Source organism: Athene noctua, chromosome 1 (assembly GCF_965140245.1).
Source record: "Athene noctua chromosome 1, bAthNoc1.hap1.1, whole genome shotgun sequence".
In the NCBI taxonomy this organism is placed as follows: domain Eukaryota; kingdom Metazoa; phylum Chordata; class Aves; order Strigiformes; family Strigidae; genus Athene; species Athene noctua.
Window position 1 is genome coordinate 110559830 of NC_134037.1, and position 18874 is coordinate 110578703.

General features: G+C 36.6%; 1 protein-coding gene across 3 annotated transcripts in view; it reads right to left on the bottom strand.

The window, feature by feature from the left end:
* The window catches only part of LCLAT1 (lysocardiolipin acyltransferase 1), a 121022-nt gene that overhangs the window by 47821 nt on the left and 54327 nt on the right, over positions 1-18874 (bottom strand). For all 3 annotated transcript variants that reach the window (XM_074897338.1, XM_074897336.1, XM_074897337.1), the window contains 2 exons: positions 15102-15248; positions 6240-6356 (listed from right to left, as the gene is read on the bottom strand). In XM_074897338.1, the coding sequence (XP_074753439.1) occupies positions 6240-6356; positions 15102-15240 (256 nt within the window). In that variant the 5' untranslated portion in view covers positions 15241-15248. The remainder of the gene's footprint in view (positions 1-6239; positions 6357-15101; positions 15249-18874) is intronic.

Sequence of the window (18874 nt, forward strand, 5' to 3'; positions counted from 1 at the left end):
GAATTTGCCCTTAAAAAAACCCCCAAATATAACACACTTAGAAACTGGTATTACTTTGACCTACATTTGGAAGAACAAATTGAAGCACCTGCAGCTTACAAGACGTGCAGACATCACTGTAGAGAGTAGAAGTACCATCTACACCAGAGGACAAGCTTCTGGCAGTATCATGGTAGCATACCTCACTGACATTTCATCCACTCATAAAAGCAGCCTTCTACCTGCCTTTCTGTCAAAATCAGAGTAAGTAAAAAGCTCTTGGAGTTAATATGCTCTGGCTACTTCAAGTTGGAAGGTCTCGTTAATGAATGACTAAATTGAGAGTCTCAACTTTAAACACCATTTACACAAATACATCAAATTTGAACACCTTGGCTCATGTGATGATTGCAGGGCTCAAGACAGAATCATCTCCAAAGGACAGTCCATAAGCTCTTTAGGGCTTTACAGAGGAGCTTACTATATTCTCCATGTGTAGCAAGGACATCCAGATGCCACTTACAAGGGCCTGCTATGTAACTCTGGCTACTTTACATCCCAGTGAAGTGAACCAAATCATACGTGTCAGCTTTCAAGAACTGCTGATCATTGTCTCCTATTAACTGTCTTAGATACGTATTAATCTGCAAATCACTGTCTCCCTAGATTATTAGTTCAAAAGTGTCATATAAGCACATTGTACCATAACCCAAATAAACGGCATTAAGAGTTAAGTACATAAATACGCATACATGTATACTATAGCTCCCAGAAAAGCATACAGAATCTACATAATAGCCAATAAATGCCACAGGATTAAAATATTTACATAGCTATATATAGGTATCCTGGATTGAATGCCTATATACAATTTTCCTGCTCTAGCAATGAAACAGATTGGGATACTTGCATGCAACTACTGAAATGCTGTACAACTGTAAAACTCAGGTATAAACAGTAGAAGATACAGAGTGGTTTATAATTGTGTGTATATAAATACTTATTTTGGGGCAAAACTATCAATTTTGAACCAATCATGGAAACAGGATGAGAATCACAGTTTTACTCCATCAGTAAGCATATGCAATGAAGGCAAGCATGTTAAATTTGTATCTTTTTTATTTTAGGATGCTGCAGTTGGCAGCTGTTATCTGCAATATTTTTTTCAGTTGACTAATTACGAACCAGAAATAAAACTGAAGCTGAAATACTAGAATAAGGCAAATAATTCTGACTCTTCATCATACTGTAAAACCAGTAAAATATAACCCCCAAAATAGCAACATTCAGTCCAGTGTATCCAGATATTAAGTTGATGGATATAGAAGTGTCAAAAAGAGGTAAGTTAAAATTTAATGTTGGCAGAAATGATTGTCTGCAAAAGTATGAATAATATTCTAAAGATGCTTTAAAATCTGAGCTCTGTCTTAATGCATACTACTTAGTCCTGAGAAAATACTGAAAAGCCATGAAAATTTTAAGAAAACATTTGTAAACAACTATTTTCTCTTGACAGACTATTTGGCTACAATTACAGATATTATGCCAAGATAATATATGTAATTCAATGAATCCAGACAACATTGAATCAAATCAACTAGTATTATTTTCCATCTCTTTGAAACTGAACATCCAAGCCATCTGAACTTTCAATGTCACTTGGCACTTCAGAAAAAACTTTATAAAACACAACCAGGCCTGAAAACCTATATTTAATTTCTGAGTAACTTCCTGACCCTTCACAGAAGGATCTCACAAACTAGATCTTCATATGCATTATATTAACCATAAATGTTTTTAATTAACATTGTTAAATGCATGCTTATATAAAAGTCTTATTTAAATTCCTGCACATTTCTGTCATTTTCTAAGAACCACATTTTGTAAAAGGAGATGATTTGCTTTAATTCAATTCTGCCAAAAATGATCCTGTACATAACATATATTAAAAGTTTCAGGCTTTAAAAAAAAGCCTAAATATTATTTTAGGAGATGGTTATAGAGAGGTATGTGATGATGGGTTTATTAAAAAAAAAAAACCCACAACTCATGACCAATCATCATTTTGGTGTCTAGAGTTAATTTTCTGTTGCTCATTCAGGTTCTGACTCTCCTCTTCCCAAAAATGCTCACCTTTGCTCCCCAAAGAAATACAGCATAAAGCTCTAGTAATTTCTCACCAGGTGCTGACTGTAACCAGGATTCATAACAGTTAAAGTGAGACAAACGATATACTTGATCAAATGAATAGAATTAGAAAGAAGCAAATCAACTATTTCATTTTTCTTTGCTTTCCATCAATAGCTAACTAACCAGATGTGATAGTAGTCGGGATTGCAGAGTTCACTTTGGTCAACAAACGTTTGGTCTTCCACAGGGTAATTCCTCTGGCTGCCACAGTAAGTGATCAAAGTGATCAAATGTGCTTTAGCACTGAGAAAACGTGTAATTAATGAGCTCATACACTTTCTTTAAGTATTCTGAATAGACAAAGGCCAAAGTGTTTGCAGAAGCAAACTTTAAAGCATGCTAGGAAAAAAGGCTAGTGCTATTTTGAGTAACATTCATTAGTAAAGATTAATGAAGAATCTTACAAACCTGCTTTATCTGTTGCAGAGACTGTCACAATTGACTAGAAATTCAATAATCCTTCCCAAGAAGGATGATCTTCTTGCAGGGGTAAAAAATGCATATGTTTTGTTAATTTATGTTTAGCTTAAGTATATTTAATACTTTTACATCTTTATTAGTCCTGACTGAAATTTTTGTTCCTCTCTTACTTCCACATCTTCAGGTAACACTTATACTGCATATTAGTTAGCAAGCTGACCTTATCCAGCTACCATGCAGTCTTTCCCTCTTTGTGTTCTGATGGTTATATCGTTACTTTCTCTTACCATGCACAAAAAATGACATTATATTAAACCATCCTACTAAAAATTATTACTGAGACAAAGGAACACACTTTTCCAAAAATTAAATTTATGTCTTCCTCTTGCTTAAAAAACCAGCAACAACTGCAGTCCTTATTCTCTTGAGCATATTATTAATTACACATCTAAAGCATGTTCATAGCCTGTGTTTACTCTTGGGTGATTTTAAGGTTTATATGAATGAGAAAACAGTAATGGGATCATTTACAAGTAAAATAATATTTTCACTGTCTTGGCACCTGAGAAAAGGAAAACAAGTCAGCTTTTACCTGGGTTTCTGTTTAGAAGAGTCAGCTCAGGGGGTAAGAGCTATAACTCATGAAGAGCTCGAATGCAGAAAAAAAGGTAAGAGACTCAAAAGCCAGGGAGATGTATTGCCTAAACAATATTTATTGCTTTTTTGGTGGATATTATACAGATTTTTTTTTTCTTCTTAGCTCCTATAATCTCAGCAGTAACTTAGAAACCATCATAGCAGCATCTACAGGCCAAAGAGATCAAATAGTTGAAATAATGACTGGCGAGAAGGCAGACTGAGGAATTTGAGTGTTGGACATCACTGGCAAAAATCCATTCACATGGTTCAGAAATTTTTGCCACCTATGGAAAGCAAAAGACTGCTAACTGTTTGGATTATAATGTCAGGGTGCAGATAGAGCTTCCTCTAGGAAAAGACTCTCCTGCAGAGATACAAGGAACATTTTAATGGTTATTTTTTCCTGATTCTTCAATTTTCTATTCAGAAGGTTCACTAATAGTTATTTTTTCTGTAATAACAGGTAATTCTTTCATGCTACAGCTTGTGATGCATATTAATCAGGGTTCTTGCCAAATTAAATTATTTTTTTCAACATTCAAAAAGCAGTTAAACTTCTAATGACATTTCCCCCCTTTCTTCATCAACCTATTTTTGGAGCAAAATAACTTACTCAGGCCTGAAGTAAAGACACTTGAGCCTCAGAATGGAAAACAGCCACGAGCCAAAATGTATTCACAGGAGAGCTATAGGGCAATAAGGTTGTCATCTATGCACAAAAATACTTTCAAAGACGTAAACATGATGTTAAAACCTCCACTACTCCCTCCTGCATGTTAAAGTCACACACACCACTTTGTGCTTGCAGTATGAGCTGGTAAAAAGGAAACGTGTATTTTTATGCTTATTGCTACTATTGTAGCATTAGGACAGTCCAGCAACAGGCAGGGATTCATGTTAACACTGTATCCTTAACAATCCTGGTTTTCTTTATTACTGCTAGATCAGAAATTAGAATTGTAAAAATGGCATTCTAATAGTATAAATAATTCAAACCAGAGCTGCCCAATAAAGCTAGGTACTAACTGTGCCATCTGTAGCTGGCAATCTACCTGGATATCTATATTCTACAGATTAAAAAAAAAAAACAAAACACCATATATATGCAGGTATATAATATACTGTTTTCAAGTCAAGCAACTACAGTTAGGTTGTCCATAAAAATAAAACATTTGAATACAAATAGTCTGTATTTGGCACACTTGCAAACAATTAAAAACCAAATCTTATATTGGTAAATCATAACTAAGTATTAAAATGTTAGTTGAACTACCTTCTCATGCATCATTTACTATGTAATAGCATACAGTCATAATATATATAGCTTATATATTTCACACAATATTTGTCCGCCTTAAATAAAAGTAGGACTTAAAAGCATTTGAGAATCTGGACAAAAAAAGAGAAAAATCTAGGAAAGTTTTTGCTTTTTCCCCAGCTTTGTACTGCATAAAATCAGTTAATCAGCCTCAAATCTTTTCCTTTTTATAACCCAATAACCTAATTTGCGTAGATCTCATACAGCAATAGAAGAGAAAGGCATTTTTATGAATTTAGAAAATGACTGTATAACCACAAAGGTCATTTTTGCAGCAAATAAAGAATTTTTTTTTTTTTTAAGTTGATAATATTTTGGGTGGAAAACATTCCTTTAACTGAAAATTTATTCCAGGCTAGAAATACTATACACTAGATTAATCTAGTGCTGAAAAGTTTTAAGTAAAACAGCTTTTAAAACTGCGTATGTGGCAATTTTTTTTTACTGCAGCAAATTGAGTAATAAACATTCAAGACAGATGAAAATCTAAGATGCCCACCACTGAATGTCCAATAAAAATAGGGTCAAATAGATACATGGTCTAGCTAGTATTGTCCAGCTGGACAAAATATCAGTGTTTATTACAGAATATTTGCTTAGTAGGAATTAGGCAAAATGCAAGCCAGCTCTGCTCCTAAAATCCAAGCAAGGATTCCAGCAAGAAGGTAAAAAAATAAAACCAAACAAAATCTACCAGGCCCTTATTCTTTTTAATAATCTCAAACTACTACTTCTAGCCGTCAGAACATCCAGCAAGTGTTAAAGATCTAGTATTGTTGTTTCCTGAAGAACTGGCCTATAAATAAGTCACTTCATACCTACTGTAAATGTTTATTTTCTTCAACCATACATTCATATATCCTGCAAGCATTCACTCATCTGTATTTGCGTCACCACCACATCAGCATTATTTAATGGTTACACCGTTACGGCCTTAAATCTCAACAAAATGCCCATTCCCAAAACAACACACAGACATCTCTATGTAACAACCAATCACATCTTTATACTCTGTTCCCCTGATAACAGGAACTTGATCTCTATCTCCAGATTAATACAGTGATGGAAGACCCATTTCTAGATAAAAAAGCAAGTATCACACATTCTCTTACCCACTGCTCTGTCAAGCAGCACAACTCCTATTTTACACAGCTTCTCCAAGTCACCATCATCTGAAAAAGCTGGCAGCACTGGCCAGCTGACTTGCTGCATCTACATGCCGCTGTGCATTCCTCTTGTCCATTTAACACAGCAACTTGTTGTCTTAGCTCTCAGATGGAAGCTTTTCAGAGAGGGCAGTGTTATACATGTCTGCGTGTTCCATGTCAACCACTCAGTTGGGGTTAAGAACTGGTACTGACAATAAGGCTGAATGTCCTTGAAATCTTTTCCACTATTTTTCTGAGATAAACTACTAAACAAGCTACAATATTTAAAAAAAAAAAAAAGTGAAATTGTTATTTTCATCCACTGCATATCTTCTGATGATATCAGTATCTGTTACCAATTCTTTCAAATATCTCCACGTTACAATCATTTTAAGTAGGGTTGCAAACAAGGGCTTTTTCTGTGATGAGAATACATAAAGTTTTCCTGAAATTACTTCAAGCAGTTCTGTGAACATCAGCTTCTACAGCCTGGGTGAGATTCATTATCTTAAAGGAAAAAGAACATAAATACAGAGCAGGATTACCTTCCCTTAGACGCTCAACCACAAAAGTGAATCCAGTAGTTCGCGGATGTAAGACGTACTCATATTTTTGTAGTCCATTCTTTTCAGCGAATTCATTACTGCGGGCTTTGGTATTGGCTGAAGGAGAGAATAAAAAGCACCATTTTCTATTAGTGTGAATGTAGACCAAGAATTATATATGTACACCATATAATTATTATATGACAGAAACAGTACAACAGCAGTTCACACAGTATGAATGTGCAACAGCTTTTCAGATGGAGGCAGACTGCAAGTGTGCTTTCAGTTGGCTATAGCATGGTATGAGGAGGGCAATATGGATTGCAAGAAAAGCCTTTTTACCCTTTCATCTTAGGAAGCAATCATAAATCTTCCACATTTATCAAATGCAATCTTAAATCTATAAATTAAAATCTGTCCATGAATCTTCACACACTTCAATACTCACTTTACAGTAACATGTAACTGGCTCACTAATTTCTTTTAAAAAATCAGAAGGCACGGTGAACAATAATGTAGGCTTACTATTATGTAACGAAATACCTTGAGGTCAGTGTTTTACTTTGAAAAGAAAACATTAAATGAAGGAAAACAGTTAAATCTAATAACTCAAAATGGCACGTCATTCTGAATGACACATTTTATGCATCAACTTGCACTGCACATACCTCTCCTGTTTTAATTTTTCAACCAACTAACCAGTGTTATAACACATGCTTGCTACTGTCCGTAGAGTACACACAAAGCATTTGGAAAGAAGCATGACTAATCCCTGTGACAAATACATTTTGAACCTCCAGAAAAAAGAAGTCTCTCATGAGAAAACCGAACAAAGGCTTTTGAGTTGCTAAGAGAGCCCGCTAAGCAAGGAATACACAAACACAGTAAAGCAAAAACTTTTCTAGACAGGTGGAGAGGAATCAATTTATTCTCCAGTGATGTGCAAGAGGCTTGTCCAAGCAGCCTCAGTTAGCAGCCAAACAGACTTTGCTGGCTACACTTACTCCTCCATTGCAGGTACTGTTGTGCCTCCTCTGGGGCCAAAAGGCCACAAACACATGCAGTGCTCCTTTGGCAACATGGAAAAAATCAATTTGATCAACTACCTTATTAAATAACTCATATTAATATAGTTTTACAGGTGTTTTAAAAGACAAGATCCCAGCACAGATCTACCGCACAAAATCATTGCCTAAGCAATAGATCATCTTTTTCAAGCAGAAACAGCTCTTTTTGCAAGTGTCCACAGTTAACCTTCACAGAGATGGGAGATAAAGTAACAAAAACCATATTGCTCCTTGATAATTTAACAGAATTGATACTTGTAGGTAAGCCCTTTACCTTAAAATCATCCTCACTTTTCCTGTAAAGGAACAATAGCACAAGTGGACAAATCAACAGTAGTATGAAATGTCCGTTTGCAGTAATGCAACTTTCCTGAACCTTTTCTTTCCTAAATTGCATGAGCTCTGTTTATTGAGGAATGTGGGTGTCCCTCCTGAAATACTATCTACCTATTAATAAATGTTATAGCATATCAGTATACCAAGTATTTTTCACTGCTTCCATGCATGAGTACTGCTTTTCACACATGTAACCTTAAGATTTAGTGCACAGATTTCCTGACCACGTGATCTGGAGGAAAGGAAAACTGTTGCACAGTAGCCAAGCAAGTGATTCAGCAAAGAGAATCCGAAGATTTAGTTCTTGCCAAATTGCCAAAATGTACAAATACTTGAAAATATCACATCTTCAAAAAGCGTTGCTGAAGTTACAGAATGTGTGAAATACTAAAATTACACTTGGCTATGTAACTTAAATTTATCTTTCCTTGGACATATGCATTATATCTTTAACCACATGATCAGAGCACCTATTTTCGTCTGCTCGACTACTACTCCATTCAGTCTTGAAAATGGATTCTTCTGAATCAGCAAAGGGAACTTGGCTTTAGGAGCCCTACCTCTGCAATAGCAAAACTTGCAAAGTGAGTCATGAGCAAGACTTGGTATGGTAAAAAAGGCAAGAGCAGTCTGGTAATTATTAAATGCTCCTCTAAAAAGCCAGGTTCTACCTCTTAGGCATAATTGTATTGCACTTAAACTCTTTATTTTCTAAGAAATGACATTAATCACTGTGAGTGTTCCTATAAAAAGTATACAAGTCGTGTTCTTTTCCAGATTCTGAAGCAATTCAAGTAAAACGTTTTAAATTAATTTATCACAAAGTTTTTAAGCTAATGTATTGTTTCTTCCAAAGAACAGAAGAAGTATCTTTGTCATTTCCTGTATATCCGAATTTGGGTTTCACTTTGGAACATCTGCAGTCTGCAAATCAAGTCAATCAAAGCTTTGAGACAGAAGTGCCATATAAGTCTACATAAAGTTAAGCAGTCTAAAAAAAGATTAAAACTAAGTCTTAAGCATCTCAGACTGAACACAATTAAAGAGTACTTGGAAAAACCCTCTCCATATGTCTGCTCACTAGCACTTTGTTTCAGATGGAGCATGAAAACTAATTCCTTAATGTTTTACAAACACTCCTACTTGCACCACAGGAAAACCAAAGAGTAAATGGGCAGTTTTGCTTTCTAAGCAAGACCTATCTGATGCTGCAAAAAAGCTCTGGAACCTCCACTGCCCATTGCCTTGAAGCAATCATCTTCAAACCTCCTCTCAGTGCACCTCCTTGCACTTGGAAAGAACTCACTGTAAACATCTGCAAAACATCTTCCAAACTTCCTTTTACTACAGTGCTTTTCTACAAACATGTGAACAGCTGGACACTGGCACGGCGGCCAACACTATCTGGTTATTTCCTGATGTTTGTATCCTTGTCTTGCCTCTGGACTGTAAGTTTTACATTAACAGAAACTGTTCCCTTCCCCTTTTGCATGACCCTAGTGTAATGGGATATCAGAACTAGAATAATGCTCCCAGCTAATACAATGATCACTGTCATCTGGAAAAATCATCTCCCACTTCCCTTCCTAAGAACTATCAAGCCACATGTCTTTGTGCACTAAACAGTATTTATTACAGCAAGTCAGGAAGTTCAAAGGGGTTTGATGCAATCCTGAAGCAAGGGTAGGATATGCCTTCACTCTACCAAAAAGTAAGAATAATGTCCTTCCTCCCCCTCCTGCTACTCTCAGCATTTGAAGAAAACTGTTTCATACCATGCTATTACTTATGAACAAATGCACCGACTGCCGTCTTATTTGATGTAAGCACCTTGGTGCCTGCTGCTGTTTGGGACCCCTGTGAGGCATGCCTGTGCCTACATCTCTGGGGAAAATTCAGAGCAAGTCTCCTGCCCAGAACTGGATTCAATGAAAGGCAGAAAATGGGATGCTCCCCACTATATGAAACCTAAAAGTTAGAAAACTGATCCAGGAAATTGAAAACCCCATTTTTATATCCCCTCCAACCTGAGGGAATTTGCACAACAAACACCTCTTTGAAATCCCTTAATCAATAGACCAGGCTACACTGTCAGTGCTGCAAAACTTAGGCAGATGCCTCATCATTCTGCAGTCCAGATTATAACATTCCTAGGTGGACGACTAAAAAAGTGAAAGATGCCTCTATAAGCCTGATAGTGAAAACACTTCCTTAGGAAGAGGAAACGTATGTTCCCTTCTTTTCTTCCAGCCAACTACCACAAATTGCATAAAGCAGCTCTCAAAGCAGGGACTGGAAATGAACTCAGGTTGGGCCTCCTTAATCCCAAAAGATTGCTTACATCATGTAGCTAAGGGTAATGCCCCCTCTGGCTTACTCTCTCCAAAAAATGTGAGTAAGCATTGCCTTCTAGAAAGAAGTATTATCTTCCTTATGCTGTATTTAAGACAAAGTAAACCTACCCCTAGAGTTTTTGCTTGTAATTCCTACCAGGTGTATTTTGCATTTTAACTCCTTAGTTCCATTTGCTCCTGTGATAAAAAAAAGAATACGTAAAATAATTTATTTTTATGGAAAGCAGCCAGTTTATTAATAGAGTATTGTGGGACCTTTCCTGATCCAGAAATTCATGCTCTGTCTCCTCTGGTCTCACACTGGCTTGCCTCTCCTTCGGCTAATACACGCTGCTTCTCAGAGGGTATGTTCTTTGGGGTGGTGACAAGTACAAGAAGTTCAGTTTACTTGAGTCTTTAGACACAACTGCAGAGCAATTGTCAAACTAAAAAAAAGAACATGAATTTAAGGGTTCTGGCCATAACCTCTCACATCTTTTTTTTGCTCCTGTGCTGCATTTGGTACATAATTTGATTTTTTTTTTTTTCCCATTTATCTCAAAAGTATGTGGGCAAATCCCATTTATCACATTTTTAAATTATTGAAAAAGCTCAGAAAGTCAGCACTTCCTAGAAGCACCACACTTCAGAATTTCATTTAAAGTAACTGGAGGAAGAAATTCTGCTAACACATTTTCTTGATTTTTTGAGTTACAGATTTTTAAAAAGTTAAACTGCTTTTGCTCCTGAAACCCAGAAGATAAGGTGAACAAATTATTTTTTTTTTTAAAGTAAAATTATATTTTTCATTTGTGAGTTTTGAATTAAAACAAAAATCTCTAGAATTTGACTTTGATGAAAGACATAATGCAGTAACAAGCTGCATTCGTGTGTGTCTGAAGAGTCTTTGGAACTAAAATTCCAAGATTTGTACCCAACATAAAACTATTCTGTGCTCCCCATGAAATATATATGCAGTATTAGCTCCTCTCTCAAACAAACAAGCACAGATTGTTCAGGCTGATATGTTTTGCTGGATGTCACCCAAAAGAATTATAAACTTCCCTCACCACCTACTTGAAAGCTGATTCTGACAACTTTAACACAACTATTTCTGATCAACTCTCAATTAGTTGGTTATTTTGGCTAGTACTAGTGCACTGAAATTTGAATTTTAAGTAGTACCTTTTCCGTTAATCTGAGTTACGATAAAATCATGCATGCAATTCTATGACTTCAAGTACTCTCAACTTATACTGGTGCCAGACAGTGAAAGAATAAAGGAGTATTCAAAAAAACCATATCTTTAAAAAAAAAAATTTAAAAATCCTCATTTATCTATTAGAGGTTTGCATAGAAAGCAAAGCTGTATTAGCTCACAGTTAATATCTTAAGAAAAAGTTAAGCAACTGTTATTATTTGTGCTACTTTCAAACTACTACATGTTAAATCAACCTCTACAAGTGCTTTTGAATGGTATTTCCTCGCATTACCAAAGTACATCACATTTACCAGAAAAGAGAAAAATCCAACTGCAGTTCATTGTTACCTTCTAGACGGAATATTATATGTGATCCACAACACAACATTTCTGCCAAAATCTGGGCTCTAGCAAGCTTTCCTACTTGGTTTTCATCTGTTGCTCAAGGAAAAAAGGTCTGTGCAATCACACTCAGTCCACCTGTTCCCCTTAACTTTTGAAGCTATTGCCACCTGCAAACAAAGTTTGACAGAGACAAGAGATTCAAAGATGATTAAGCTCCATGGGAATTTCAGAAAAAACAATGGCTGAGTAAAGGGGAGCCTCCAAGAGCAGAGTTCTTAATAACAGGAAAAGCTAGGGCAGGCTCCACAGCTATTTAGCCTGCCAGGGCTTTCAGCACAGCATGCAGCAGTCCGTCGGTTAACACAAGTATTGGTGAGGATGAGTCACAATACACGATGCCTCTCGTCAAGACAGCAGCAAGATATTTGTGGAGGAAATGTCACACAGAAGGAAACGCAAGGAAAAAGAAGTTGGAGTGAAGAAGAGACCACGTATAGGGATACAGACAAAAATTCATAGGAAATGAGGTTTTAACAGATGCAGAGCAATACAGCAACGTTGTTTGTTGTTATTGCTTTCTGAAGAATTACTACAAAGAGCCTTATAAGGAACACCAAGAAAAACAAAAGAACAAGTAAAGTGGTGGGTTGTATTCCAGGTTTCCAGAAGCACTAGACTTATGGTTGATTTGTTTTCTTCAGGGCTTCAGAAAGTCTGGCGATATGCTTATTTGCTGATGGCTTCCTTTTAAGCAATTACAATAAAATACCTTTGATGCACTTAGCTTTAACCTTGAAGTATTCCACAGTGAAAAGATGACCAACCTATCAGAGATAAGTATATAATTATTACCTCAGACCCTATACATCTAGTCTGCAAATACACTGTTCAGGGTTCATGACATTGCTATTTCTAAAATTTATTTACATAGCATCTTCCACCACAAAGTACCTCACCAACATGAATACTTTATACATAAACTTGAACTTTATACATGGGCCACTGCCCATGTATAAAGACAGTCATACTTTAAATTTCTTTCAAATATTTCATTCTTGAATACCTGAAAACATTATATAATTTCTTTTAAAGAGTAAATCTATCATTGGCATGCAGCCACTGAGAGAATAAAAGAATTATAGTAGCAGAGCTGCACAGCAATTATGCTTTTCAGTGAAGTACATGCACAATGTTACTTTTCATTTTAAGCACCAGAAGAATTTTGTTTTCAGAAGTATTTAGCAGTTTTGGAATTTGGTCAGAAAACAAGAGCCATTGCCTCTTTTTTTGCAATATGGTCCCTAGGATATCGAGCGACCATTCAGAACCAAACTGTGGTTTATTTCTCATTCTAAAAGATGGAACATGAGGTTGCAGTAGGTACTAATACGTCAATAAGATATTTTCTGAAAATCATTTTTTCAAACTGTTACACAAAATACATTATTATGTTCTATCATTTTCATATGGCATAAACTTATTGCTTGGTCAGGATTAGCTTGCCAAGGGATTTTGCCGTCTCCTATAATATTTTAAAATATATGAGCTAATGTTTCCTGTGAAGACAATTAGATAGAGCGAGCTATTTACTTTCACACAGGAAAAGCCTCGGGTTTTTTCCTGTCTCTATACATCTTACTATGCACAAATATAGAATCAAGGTGGCATTCATTACTGCTGGCAAGTTAGAATGCTAAACACTGGACAGTATAACATGCCAGAAGCCAGCACGGCTGCTCTGTGAAGCAGTGCCCTGTTGTCTTCCCTGCCCATCACTTTGTCCTTCCCACCACACCGCTTTCTCCCTGGGCTGCTCAACAAACCGGGGGAGAAATGACCACCACCCCTCTGCGGTGGCTTCAGTTGAACAGTGCAGTTAGTGCGGATATCCGTTTGACACTGCAAAGTTAAAGAGTATGTGTTACACACGTATGAGGAAGGAAAAGCAGAACAGAAATCTTTAGGAAAACAAAATCTGCCAAAAATCTGTGTTCAGAAATTTTCAATATTAAATCAAGAATCTGGTCTGCATGAATTTCTCAGTGAATGGTGACAATACCATATGCTTAAATTTAGTCTAAGTCATTTATATCAGTTACAACAGTGGAGAGAAAACCCTGTGTTTCCTTAAGCAACTCCACATTCAGGGGGGAGCAGCACCACCACTGCCTTTGGGACTCTGCAGCACAAGTATTAACACACTGTAGCTGTCTCAAGTCCTCAGCTAATTCTCCTTTTTTAAAAATGCAGTATGAACCTTCCTCTGAGGAATATTGAGGGGGATTAGAAGGTATACATAATTTATGGAATAAATTACAAACAATCCAGTTCTTTCAATCATCTTGAGATGGAAACACCTGTTCAGAAATAGAGTGTGAGCGACTCAAGGAGTCTCCTGACTCCATGAATAGGACAAAGATTTCATTTCATAATTCACAGCTAGGAGGGGACAGTTATTCGTGAATTGAAAGAAAAAAAAAAAATAAAGTGAGATAATTTTCATCCTTCTTCCTCATTTTAGATACAAAATAACTAATTCAATAAGTGATACCATGTAAAGCAGTCCAAAAATGTACAATGAATTTACCTTCTTTTAGGAAGGCTGATCAAGTGATGACAATTCCCTACAGTGGGATAGCATCTGAACACTATAAATATCAATTTTTAAGGATACTGAGAATACAGAAGAAAAAAATATTAGTATATTTAGTTATTGTTTTACCGTGTCTAGTACTTACTGATCTGGCATTGCAATAAAATATGACTTGAGAATATCTGCAATGGAAATTATAGTAAAGATCTTTTAAATAAGCTAGAAGGTATAAGTGTAACTGTAATTGATTTTCTGTTTCAAGATGATGCTTATCAAATCATGCTGCAGGCATGAACCACCACAGAACATTCATATAATGTTTTCTTTTATTGTCAATGGAGTAATCTTCAACACTGGTGAGCAGCTTGCTACTGATGCCATAAGATACCTATATTAAGGTGGATATTTTATTAAGAATTAATGCTACAGGATCTAACTTGTTAAATTTACTCTTATGATAATGTCAACATTTATTTTAGGGAGGTATTTTTCTTATAGAGGCAGATACAGACTGCTTACATGGCCTAAGGAACAAGTATCTCTGTTTTCTTCTCTTAAAACATTAGGTAAGAAATCCAATAGAATCATTATTTCTCCTCTTCAATCACTCTTCCCTAGGTCTGAAATGATTTTGCCCTGTTTGCCCCAGTAATATGGAAAATGGGAACATGCAAGTGATTTATTCCAGGTCTTAAAGTCTACTTTTGCTAATGCAATGTACATACAGTACTGACCAATACAAAGCCATTTCAATCATCAGATGTTTGAAATGTAACAGTTATTTCAGGAAGACTGGTAAAGCCTCTCAGTGGAACTACGTTTGTGCCTCAAATGACTCAGCACATATGATCATTAAACTATAACTTTTACTGTCCATGAGAACCCAGTCTTGCTCCTGCCTTGAACTTTAACTATTTCCATAAACAGCAAAGCATTTCCATGCTGAACGTTCCATGAGAAGGTGACAAGTGCAAATCTTCAGCCCACCTGTGAGATCAGTTCCTTCCGGAAAGATGAGGAGTTGTAGCGGTTCATGAATGTCACAGAAATAATCCAGCATTTTTTCAAAGTGACTCTTGTCATCTTCCCACTTTCTCTGAATGAAAACAAAGGCAGCAACCTGCATTGCCCAGCCTAAAGTTTAAAAAAAAATTACATTTTTAGTAACATGTCACTCTGATACTTCCACAGTGTCTATTATTCAAAAATATTTTATAAACTGTGTTAAACAGAACAATTTGCTGCCTACCTCATCCCACCTCTGATTAAGAGCACTTAGTTGCCTTGTAAAAGGACTTTTGGATAGGAAGCAAAAGAATGAATAATCTAAATAAAAAATTTTAAAAAATCTGGAATGGCTGCAGTTTTGCAGAACTCAAGTTACCAGAGTTAGAAGAGCTTTCCAGAAACCAAGAACAGAGTCAATGCTGTCATGAAAGGAGATTGTAGTAAGGTGGGTGTCGATCTCTTTTCCCAAGAAAAAAAGTGATAGGACAAGAGGAAAAGGCCCCAAGCTGCACCAGGGAAGGTTTAGTTGGATATTAAGAAAAATTTCTTCACTGAAAGGGTTATCAAGCATTGGAACAGGCTGCCCAGGGAAGTGGTTGAGTCTCAGTCCCTGGAGGTATTCAACAGACATGTAGATGTGGCAGCTAGGGATATGGTTTAGTGGTGGACTTGGCAGTGTTGGGTTTATGGTTGGACTCGGTCTTAAAAGCCTTTTCCAACTTAAACGATTATATGATTCTGTGAGGTGACGCTCACTATGAAATCCTTAATCACTGCAACACTGATTTGCTCAATGGAAGGTGCTGCCCCTACAGACAAACATCCCAGCAATGCATTGCAGGATGAAAGAAAAGCTGCATTATACAGACAGTTTCCCTTAGTAGTGCATGTCAACCATGTGCATCATGCAGAAAATATGTATTTCTTTAAGGGCTTTATTACATATGCCTTCTTATAATTTTTCTTACTAATCAAAGAAAATACAAGTTGTTCTTTATACTGATTATAGAAAAATCTGATGTATATCCATTTGCTTGTATTAACACAAAAGACTGTGCAGTTTTACAGCCTGACATTAAACTGACAATATCACACAGTTAAATAAATAAAACTGCTGCTGAGCCTGCAGATCAGGGGTCACACATCATTATCTTCAATAAACATTCTTGGCTTTTTTGGCACAATCATATCACATAATAGTAGAAGTTCTGTCCACGAGTTCAGACAGCAGGATGAAATATCAGGGCTCCAGTTCTACTCCGTGCCTGTGATACTCCCTTAAGCAGGGCTCAGAGGAGCATGACATTGCCTTACCACTGTACTTGGCTAGCTTGTATCTCATCAGAAAACCTGCAGATAGATATGCCACATCAAAAAGAAAACATCACAACTGCCCCATTCTCCTCTTTGCTCACCACAGTTCTCAAAATCTGTTTTTCCTTTGCTGGTGACTTACAGCATGTTGTTCTTGCACTTTATTTCAGCTCCTCTTTACAGGGATGTCTTTCTATTCTACTTGTGGCAATACCTTACAAGAATATGCTAGAAAATCACTTAAAGTCATCAATTTTTAAATCATAAATCAGTCAGCCTGGATAAGGTATTAACCAAGCTGCATAATCTCTTCTGTATTGGTTAGGAATGTTAATTGTATTGTTAAAGATTTGTAACCTGTAGCATGGGGGTAGATACTTTTTATTTTTAAATCAACTAAACAGATGGAGTATCCATAACTAACATGCCTTCTGCAGTCTGGACCTAATGAGTCTCAGATATTCAGATAATGAATGACATCCAGATAACTGAACACTGGAAGTGGTTATATGATGAAAAGAAATGCCCTGAATGCAGTCTCAGCAAATCTTTTCAAATTTGCACTTGTTAAAAACCCTCTCTAAACAAAACTAAACTTTGACCACAACATTTTATGTGCATTTATGCACATACCACATTCCCACATCTGCAGTGTCAAGAAGCATCAGTACAGCTTTATTAACAGAGGCTATCCACATTTAAACAGATCATTTGCAGGAAAAAAATAAAAGGTCAACTTTAAAGTAACTGAAAAAAACTTACGTAATTTAAATATGCTTTCTTCTGGTATTTAATCATCTCCTGCTGCTATAATACATTTCACTACAAGGGTGCAAAACCAGTATTTTAAAGTGAACTAATCAGGGCTTCATTTTCACACTTACCATTGTGTTATATTAAGAGGACACCTTTTCATAACAAATACTAAATAATGCCAAAGCATTCGGTTCCTCTAGAAGATAACATGGAAATGATGGTATGAAACTGTATCAGGGGAACCTTCAGACTGGACAAAGGAAAAGGTTCTTAACTGACAGGGTGGTTGGTCACTGGAACAGGCAAGTGGTTACAGCACCAATCCTGTCAGAGTTCAAAAAGTGTCTGGATGCTCTTAGTCATATAGTTTAGTTTTATGTAGTCCTGCAAGGATCAGGTAGTTGGACTTGATGATCCTTATGGGTCCCCTTCCAGCTTGAGATATTCTATGATAGCTCATCTGAAACTGAATTCATAAAAACGGACACAGCAAAGGAAAAAAGCTCTCTAAGCAGAGAGATGCCTTGTACCATATCATTTATAACTCTGAGAACGTAGATGCGCCATGGGACAGAGTAGAAAAGTCCATAGAGATTAGGAAAGTTGTGCTGTGGTTTTGGTGTTTTCCAATCATTTTTACCTCTCAGCCCAGACCTTTTGTATGTTTTACATACCCTACACACAGTGCTTACATTAGTTTATGCAAAACCTATACTGTGCTAAACCATTTTATTGAGGGGTATCACACATCAGCCCTAAATTTTTCAGTCCTTGTGTTCTCATTGCAGCAAAGTCCATAGGCAGAAAGCAGGGAAAGGAGGAGCAAAATAAATGCTTGCTTGGGTATCCTGTTGATACTTCCCCAGGTCAGCAGCTCCTTATGAAGACTGATTTTGGTCCATAATGGAGGGGAGCATGAAAAAGAAAATCTCACTGCCAGATCATACCCTCTACCGTACTTTTCTTTATGCAGCACGAGGCTTTAAATTATAAGGAAACATATATAAACTCTTTCTAACAATCACTGTTTAACAGCACTGTGAACATCAAATTATAAGCACCTTTAGCTATTAAGAAAGCCGCTGCTTGGGGGACTTGTATTTTACTTGACTAAACTGCCTTAAAGCTGATGATACAGTGCAGAAGTTTCCCATTCTTGTCCTAAGCAGTGATGTCACATACTGGCTATACAAAATTAAACAGAGGCAGTAATGTAAGGACAGTAGGGTGTCAGGGAGGAGGAAGAAAGAAAGAGAGGGAAGGGAGTTGGGAGGCATCCAGTTTTTAAAATAAACAAGTTTGATTTTCTAACCTTTCCAATAGATAACATCCAGTGCTCTGGAAGAATTTTTCTATTTTTAAGTGTATATCTCATTAGATAAAACAGTCTTGACTACTCAAATAAGAGCAGATCATCTAACAGTCATATGACTAACAGTAAAGGACCCAGGATTTTTCCTCCCCACTTACCCCAGCACAGCACACTGTGCCAAATTACCATCTATAAAAGTGGAAGAATCTTCCACATTTGCTCAAGCTTTAAGGCCTCCAGTGAAAGGCAACAAAACCATGAATTACTGCCTTCAACCAAAACTCTGGTCCATGCAGCAGTGGGGGAGAATGCCTGCTGCTTACACATCTCACTACCCCACCTGATTCAATTGAGAGAGGAAAGCCAGCAG